The sequence below is a fragment of the Morone saxatilis genome, unplaced genomic scaffold (genome assembly GCF_004916995.1).
Source record: "Morone saxatilis isolate NCDOM2014 unplaced genomic scaffold, NCSU_SB_2.0 Contig8, whole genome shotgun sequence".
In the NCBI taxonomy this organism is placed as follows: domain Eukaryota; kingdom Metazoa; phylum Chordata; class Actinopteri; family Moronidae; genus Morone; species Morone saxatilis.
Window position 1 is genome coordinate 24,924,201 of NW_023340257.1, and position 9,144 is coordinate 24,933,344.

The 9,144-nt window shown below is 42.0% G+C and overlaps 1 protein-coding gene across 5 annotated transcripts in view; it reads right to left on the minus strand.

The window, feature by feature from the left end:
• The window catches only part of zc3h4 (zinc finger CCCH-type containing 4), a 15,260-nt gene extending 6,745 nt beyond the window's left edge, over positions 1–8,515 (minus strand). Inside the window, exons 1-11 of one of the 5 annotated variants that reach the window (XM_035679674.1) lie at positions 6,902–8,204; positions 6,455–6,520; positions 3,125–3,428; positions 2,907–3,014; positions 2,614–2,818; positions 2,096–2,256; positions 1,398–1,494; positions 1,119–1,255; positions 830–946; positions 370–481; positions 26–135 (exon numbers count right to left, since the gene is read on the minus strand). In XM_035679674.1, coding sequence (XP_035535567.1) covers positions 26–135; positions 370–481; positions 830–946; positions 1,119–1,255; positions 1,398–1,494; positions 2,096–2,256; positions 2,614–2,818; positions 2,907–3,014; positions 3,125–3,428; positions 6,455–6,520; positions 6,902–6,939 — 1,455 coding nt within the window. In that variant the 5' untranslated portion in view covers positions 6,940–8,204. The other 4 variants (XM_035679671.1, XM_035679673.1, XM_035679675.1 and 1 more) reach the window with 4 other exon arrangements.
• Positions 8,516–9,144: the final 629 nt, after the last annotated feature.

The window sequence follows — 9,144 nt, forward strand, 5'->3', positions numbered from 1 at the left end:
TGAGAATCGGCTAAGAGGATCCTACCTTGTTGAGCAGCTCCTGGGTGTCATCATTAAGGGCTTCATGGGAGAACATGCACTCGTCGCCATTGACACAGTTCCCTGTGGTGTGGAACAGCTTACAGGGAAATTCACGTAGAATGGGAGTCAAGGAGAAACACTCACAAAAAAACTGAAACTGACCCTGTTTCCTGGATGTCCTTATATGAAAGAGATTATTACAAAACTATTACATTTTCAGTTAGGTGGATTTAAACTGATTTTACTGTTTAATTATCTCTATTCAGAAAGAATAAGAAGGTACTCATCAATATACCCAGAATTCCCAACCCTAGAGAGTTTCTCTGTGTAGTAAATATTGAAGGATATCATGCATGTAAGGACAGTGGTCGGCTCGGGCGCAAAATCCAGTGATGTAGAACTTGCACAGTTCCTTCTTCTTGGGCAGCTCGATGTCGTGGCTGAAGTTGCAGTGGTCCCCCTAGTGATCAAAAAAGACAATGATGAATTCTGTGTGCCTGAGGACTCGTGACTGACAGGATAAAAGAACAATTTATTATTTGATTTAACTATATATTAAACGATGATGGTTCATCAGGCCTTTTTGGAGGAATCTGTATCACATTTTAGTCATCAAATACATTTAAATTATGAAAAACTATCCTAGGTTTTGCCACAAAACTATTTCTAAATATGGGCATCAGTTAGAAAAGTATAAAAAGCATTAAATAAAAATCATTCGAATGAACAGCCAGAGAAACTTGTAGCATTAAAAATGTGACACAAATTACAAAACTACAAAAATAATAGAACATTTGTGCTTTCTTACCCAGGTGCATCTCCCCTCGATGTAGTACTTGCAGATGGCCTTTCCTTTCTTATCCTGATGCTTCTCATTCTGATTCCTCCTGCCGACTCCTGGTCCATCGCACCCTCCACCTCCGTCCTACAATACATTCACACACACACACACAGAAGGAGAGAGCAGAGAGTCAGAAAGAAAGAAAAGATTCATATCTTCATATCTTGTCCTGGGGGCACCAGACTTTGGTGAAGCACAATTTGCATTAACCTACTTTCTGTTACAGTATCAGGACACAGAATCACAAAAGCCTTACCCCGTTGTCCATGTCTCCATTGTTGTCATCATCCATCCCCATGTCACCTCTTCCTCTCCCGCGGTTTCGACCCCTTCCTCCTCTGATCATACCACGCCCTCCTTTACCCCGCCCTCGTCCGCGGCCACCTTTACCTCCTGGAGCAGAAGAACCAAGTGAGACTGAGTGAATTTACAATCTATCACAGCCTGTGCTTGTTTAAAAAGAGCAGCTGAATAAAATGTGTAGCCGTTTCTTTAAGAAAGACAAAGATGAAAAACACACAAACAAAAAACTCACCTCTGCCTCTGTCTTTGGACTTCTTGTACTGATTGAGTTCTTTTGAATAGTCATCGTATTCATCATCGCCGATGTTGTCATAGTCATCCTCTCCATACTGTAAGTAAGATTTCACCTGAGTGACTTCTTGAGGCTTACTTCCCTGAATTACATATGATGTGTAAATGGTTAAATATCTGAAGCAAGAGTGAGAAACATTTCTGAGACACAGTTGTGAGACACAGTTGTGAGACAGAGTGTCCACAGAGAGTTGGTAAAGTCTGTTTAAACCCATAATTTGTATTTGTGCTCTTTTGGTTCGGTTGTTTTGGGAAATGAGAACACAGAAGTAGTACTAGGTGAAGACAAGGACTTGTTTACAACGATTATTAGCTTTTCACATTATTATTCCATCAACAGTGAAATAAACAGTCTTTCTAAGACCACCACCAGGTTTGATTTCTCAGTGCTGAACAGCAAAAGGGGGATAATCTGCAATCACAACAGATGTATGCATGTTTGTCTAACCCAGAAAAAAAACTAGTGTTCACATAAAAATGGCGACTCCAAATGTTTTTGTTCACTGGAATGTTTCCACGTGAAATATATTGCAACAACTGTGCAAATACACAAAACACAGCAGGAGAATAACAACTTGTTTCCTGGACTTTGACCAAAACAAATGAAGATTAGCTCTCATTCTGAATTCTAAACCTCACCTCCATCTCATCTCCATAGCCGTCTCCATCGTCGTTGTCCCCTCCCATCTTTACTCCTCCACCCCGACCTCCACCTCCTCTTCCTCTGCTTCCGCCTCTTCCCCTCCTCCCTCCCCTCATTCCTCCACGACCTCTCTGGTTCTTCATACGACCTCTGCCCCCTGCACAAACACAAAGGTAAACAATGAAATGAGTAAGCTACAGAGGCAGACAAGTTTCACATAAGACAGAATTTATCTGTGGAATTTGGATTGATAAGAAACAAATAAGCTCCTTTGTCTGTCCACAACTGTGCAAATGAAACTGAGTAGCGAGTAAAACAGCGAGCACATGATGAATCTGAATCTGGTTCCAAGCTGTTGTCACACAGTGGCACATTATTTAAAAAGCCTGTTAACTTCCATAAAGGTCAGTGAAAACTTATTTTAATAGTTTACACTTTCAGCTGAGGACCTCCGCTGGGTAAATATTTAGCATGCAGCAGAATATGTAACAAAACAAGTCTGCCGTTGACCCACCTCGTCCGCCGCGGCCACCTCCTCCCTCCTTGGCCTTGCGGTACTGGTTGAGCTCTTTGGTAAAGTCGTCGTAGTCTTCTTCCACCATATCCTCCTCCTCCTCTCCCTCAAAGTTGTCTTCTTCATACTCATCGTAGCCTCCGTAGCTCTGCTTCTCCATCTTCATGTAGCTGCCTTTCTTTGAGCCCCCGTAGCCCCCGTGAGTCTAGAGACGGGTAAACGCATTAGGTGATTTTTTTACTTTGCGCTAAAGATTATTATTGAACATTTTATTGCACGTTCTTGAGACTTACAGGAGGCGGGTACTGTGGACTGTACTCTCTGTACTTCCTCTTCTCACTGGGACTGTAGTCAGAGTCGTCACTGAATTCTGAGTGGTCGTCATCAGAGGACGCATGACGCTGAGAGTGAGTGAAACATAAGAGATAATCAGAAAACAAGTGGTAGAGAAAGATTAAGACATATGGATTTATATAGGTCTATTACTGCTGTATAGCTCGTATATTCTTACTTTGTGTTTGGATTTGCGTTTCTTCTTGGCCCTCCTCTTCTCCCTTTCTCGCTCCTTCTCTTTCTTCCTCTTCCTCTTGCGACGGTGGGACCTCTCATCGTCCGAATTGCTGCTGGCGTGGCGCTCCTTACTTCGCTGAGGCCTCTCCGCGGCCCCTTCCCCTCCCGCTTCACCTCCTCCGCCCGCTTCCTCGCCCGCATCTCTGGCTCCTACTGCTGCAGACGTACCTCCACCCACCTCCTCCTCCTCCAACTCTCCCCCATCATCTTCCAACTCGCCCTCCTCCAGCTCTCCCTCCTCCGGCCTGTATATGTGAAGAATGCACATGGAGAGAAGTTACATCTCTCGTTTTCTCTCTGGTCTGCCAGCCACCTCCACTGTTTCAGGAGATACATTTAAAAATTATAAATGTACAATAAAACGTCCGTGTAGTGTTTTCAAAGTTCACAGATAAACCCCATAAAAAACAAGTACAGAGGTTTGGTACGGTTGACTTGATTCTGACAACATACACTAGTTAAAGGATTTATGATTCACCCAGCACCACTGCAAAAGTTGCATTTCTGTTATTTGTGTGAGCAAAACAGTTTTTTTTTAGCAAGAAACAAGAAACTTCTTAGCATTTAACAGCTGACTGAGACCCGGAGGCATAATTTGGGCTGAAATACACGAGTTAAGTTGTAAATGTTTTTTAACTTCTTAAGAAAGAAAGAAAATTAAATTAGGTCAAGATTTGTGTGCTTGACCTCGATTGCAATTCTTTGAACGTTATCCTTGTAGCACATATTCCTCTCTGTTAAGGAGATTTCTGATGTATTTTAAGAGAACACCTGATAAACTGTTGGACGCTGGTTCGATTGGTCGTTTATGTCAGGGGGATAAAACGGAAGATTGTATTTTGCTGTGTGCCTGTGACTCTACCAGGTGTATTTACACACCTATTTCTCACTGATGTTTGCCTATTTAAGATACTGGTGAAAAACACATTTTCACAAAATGCCCCAAATTTACATTTGAATCCTCACAAAAAAGGGTACACTACATTGAAAGAAATCACCTAAAATTAACCTCTCAGTACATAAACCATCAGCCAAACAAGCCGCCACACGATAATAACGGCATTCATCCAAAGATGAGTTAAAATACACAAAGTTCTGCACACATGCCACTGCTTCACATGCACAGGAAAGTCAAACTTCAACTTTAATCTTCTGAGTGCAGCTTTCTTTGTACCCCTGGACAGTAAAAACGCTCTAACTGGCTTTGAATTTACATTTTCTTGCTGCACAAGCGTTATATGTAATTTTGTGAAACCAGTGCTAGTGAGGTTTTGTAATGCACCCACACACACGAAGGTCAAACTCCCAAAGTACCAGAGGCCTGGGGGGTTGGGGTCCTAATTCTACAACCATCCTAATAGTATTTGAGGGGCACATAAAGAGTTACGAATGCACCGTTACTGTGGTCCACTGCAGCAGGGCAGCAGGACCCTCACATGGGGCAGTTTGAGCAAAACCATGAGATCCTAATTGACATGGATCACATGAAGGCCTCTTCCTGCAGGGGGGGGGGGGGGCCACGGGGCAAAACAGCAGTGAAGCAAGTGAAAGGGAGGGGGGGGGGGGGGGGGCACGGGGGCAAAACACAGTGAGGACAAGTGAAAGGGAGGGCGCATTCGTTTTAAAAAGCTGAACAGAACCGAAAAATGTTCAATTTAAACAGGAAAAATGTCACATATCCAGTTAAGCTGCGAACACGGATGTTTTTGACATTAAAACTGATAGTTATTAGCACCATAATATTACCATGTCATGTGTTTTCCTTCCCTGCCAGCCAACATTTTCTGAGACTACTGATCATACATGTTCTTTACATAGTTTTTCCTAAACTGGCAAGAAAGTGTTATGAGTTATGGCACCGGTTAGGACAGGGGACACATCACATTACAGTGAAGAGACGTATTTGAAGAGACGTAGCATTTGACACTCCCTATTTGTATAAAGATTACAATATCCAGAGTGCCAATGCTTTTGAATTCACACTAATAATTAGGCTCTCACATAAAGGCCCACACCCAAAGTGCAGCAGTCTGGAGTCAGCGACCGGGCTGATGTGAACACGTTTCTACTTATTCACTCCCGACTTGCCAACTGCCTTACAATATTTGACTAGTGAACGACTGGTTTTGTCCTGCGAATAGCTTACAGACAAAGCAGGTGGTGAGTGTAGTCGACCTGCTTTGAGGCAAAACGTCAGCTGCACTGCACGTGTACCCTGAACGCCACCACATCCTCAGCATACCGGCTTCCTCTGGGGAAAACACGATAACCAGCCTCAATAATCTCTGCTGTGTCACGAATAAAACGTTCATCTGCAGAGCAAAACAGCCCGATTCAGAAAGCTGCCTGTCTACCAAAGCTTCGACTAAATGCTTCGTTTATTTCACATGAATGAAAAAGGAAACAGAACTTTGTACAATCATCAACCTGACAGGAACTATCACCACCCTGCACCAGAAGGCAAGTTCACAAAATTATTTAGGTTGTTTGCTGAGTAAAGCCAGAAGATCTTCTTTTATCAGTCCTCGCTCCAGATACGAGGGAGTTCCAGAGGACTTTGAGTTGCTCCACAGAAAAAACCTCGTTATCTGCTATTTGTTATAAAACATAATCCTGAACTACAAAATCTGTCTTCATGTGTGCGATTGTTTGATTTTGATTGGAACAAAAGCCAGAATAAAAATCCCAAAACTTGCCGTGCTCTGCCTGAAAATAGCTCCTCTGCACAGCAGCTCCAAAAATGTGAATATATAGATTATGCATGTTTTCAACCAACACTGGCTCAGTACAAAGGTTCAATGTGAAATACCAAACAAACTTATACTGCATTTTTATCTCAAAACATTAAAACTGTCCACGTTTCACCAACACTTTGCTAAACTAACACGTTCTTTCTCCTCCATCAGCTATCGGCTTCGAATCCCAAACACCACAACCTTCAGGAGGATCACTTCAACAGCCAAGTCACTCCTCTACCTCCCTTTACTCAAAACCTGTCGGAGTCTGGCACACAGATCTGTCACAAGGAAAACTCTGCTGGCACAATGGAGGGCTCTCGATCACAGCACAGGGCTTTGGCAGCATTATGGAAGCAGGTTGCTGTGAAAAGGGTGTGGCTGGGATTCTCTATGGGCAGAAGCTGATGGCCTCTCTGGCCTGTCGAGATACTAAACACACATCACCTGCTGCAGACAACGTGCCAGCTTGGAGAAAAACTTGTTACAATACAAACAATGTTCAAGTTTCTCTATGTTCAGCCAAAAACACTCACAGGTCACGGACAGTGTAAGAGGTCCTGTAATTCAAGTCTACTGACACAAACGTAGGCTTAGCAGACCTGTGAAGAGGAAAGATTATTTACTTAATAAGATATTGAGTCGACCCTATCCAAGTATCAATGTACGGCCGACAACGTGCAGTAAAAACCAGGACTGTGCACTCTCCGTTCAGGATCTGCCATCCGTGTAAACTATGGAAAAACAAGTATCCATATCCAATAACACTGTACCAAAACGGTGGTAAAAATGTCTCTACACACCCAACTAAGCAGACAACTGTTCTTAAAGTTCAACAGAGCATAAGATTATTCTTTTTTTCCCATTAAGGCTGACTGAATCAAAGGATTTTACCATGCATTATGGTACATTATTAGCTCAGTGGATGTCCACAACTTAATTCTATAAGCAAAAGGGCCATGATTAAAATGGGGAATACTTACTGTGACAGGTTTTCTTCACATTTTGCACTCAAAACCATTGAAAACTGTTTTTCCCTGACCTTTTTAGGGACACTAGTGGGGTCTGTGAGATTTGGAAGTGGGGCCAACTGGGTAACATAGAGCAAAATTTGCCAACTGGGGACTGTGGAAAAAGGGAACTTTGTGTTTGACTTGAAACACTTCTGGGATGCTTTGCAGACGTTTTACACATTTCTTTTTTTGGGGGGACTTTTGTGGATGTTTGGGACGAGTCAGTGTGGGCACGACTGTGAATAAAAGTGATATGTTAGACAAATATCCATGACAAAAACAGGAAGCACAAACGCAAGCTAGCTACTGCAAGAAACAGATTAGTCGATAACATTAAAAAAAATCAATGTTTTAAATATTAGTTAACACTCAAAACGTGAGGAGAACACTACAATAATTTAAGGGTGTTTGGGAGCTAAAATAAGCTTTTTTACGAGCCTCATTTAGGTAGAAAGACGACGACTCAAGGACATTTTTTAAGTGCGTAGAGCTACTTGGCAGCACGTTTTACACCAGCTGAACGAGTATATATGAGCGGATTATAAGATAATTTAATAGTTAACACTAATCGAAAAACATTAACCGAGCTCGTCTGACAATCTCAGTTACCGCTAGATTTAATTCGACGAGACAACGAGAGGAAACGTCAAATGGAAGTAGCAAATTAGCATTAGCTTAGCCTCTCTACCGCTTGCCAACGGCTTTCAGTTAGCCAACAAGCTAATGTTGCTAAGTTAGCTTCAGAAAGTAGGCCCAACCGTCAACGGAGGGGGAAAAAGACGACTGTTTGGATTGTTTGCGGCATTAACAGTATTTTAATCACACCCACACAATTAATTTAATTAACGTAAATTAGTTAACTGTTCTTTTTTTTTTTAAATTTAAAAAATAAAATAAACTGGGCACGTTAATTAACCGTTGCTTTATAACCGTTGACTTTGCTAGAATGGCGGTGAAAGTATGATTGATCAGCTGTTTTCGACCTGGTCTTTTTTTTCCTTCAGACAAGTTGGTCTTGAGTCGACTGACCGTTGATTGACCGTTGAGTGTGATAACGGTAATAAAAATTAAAGGGAATAACGTTATATCCCAGGTGCTATTTGGCCTCCCAGTTGGCGTTGTCGTGTCAACATGGCGTTCTTTACCTCTGTACTCGTTTTCCAGAAAAGGCGAGTTTAATCCCTCTGACAGAAAAAGAAAAAGAAACCCCGGGCTTTTTGTGTAAAAGCACAGGACAAATAAATAATTTCATTTAAATATGACTGTAGAATTACTCGACCTTTCGTCAGTCAGGAGACTGTTGTGTTCGTGGTTGGTAGTTGGGGAGTTTGGATGGACAGTCATGCTTTCCACAGCCATTTCCTCTAGCTACATTGAGGTGCAAAAAATTACAACTCGACACTGGAATCTACTGGCTTATGCGTCACTTCACTAGGATCTACTTGTTTTTGGTTTTAGGAAGAGTTTCTGTTCATAGTAGGCAATTCTCCACTACAGTTGTAAGAGAAATATGATGAAAAGTGAGTCCTGACGTTCTCCGTCCTACTGTAGCGATGTGAAATGACGACTGGTGAACTTAAAATGGCCGGCTGTCTTCTCCTAGGAGAAAGGGGGCGGGTTTCTCCGAAGATGACGTCACGGCGAATAACGTTCTTGTGCGCGTCTCACGGAAATTACCGAATGGGAGCTCGGCGAGTGATCGTAGCCCCCCGAGTTTGACTCGCAGGTGCACTCGCAGGCCACAGAGATTACAGAGGTTTTAAATAATTACAGTTTCATCTGGCATGATTTTTATTTAAAATACAACCGACTCGTGTTATCCGCTCCAGATGAGATGCCAGTTGTTTGACAAATAGTGTTATGTTGTTAAGTGTGCGGTCTTTTATGCAAAAATAGATCCAATCCAACGGGAGAGGATTAACACAAATATCTACTATATCTACACAATGGTGTTTGATATCAGGCAATAATGCAGTCTTATTATTTCTTTACGCTTTAATTGACACACCGAGAACCTGGGACTTTAGGGCCATTAAATATCATCACTATCAGGACAGTTTGTCACATTGTTATAACCATTATATTATACATTAATTCTAATTAATTATATATATTATAACTATTCTCACTTTGCTTTTGCACTTAAGATAAGATGTTCCTTTATTGTTCCTTGGTAGGAGAAATTCAAATCAGACACAGCAGCACAGGGAACA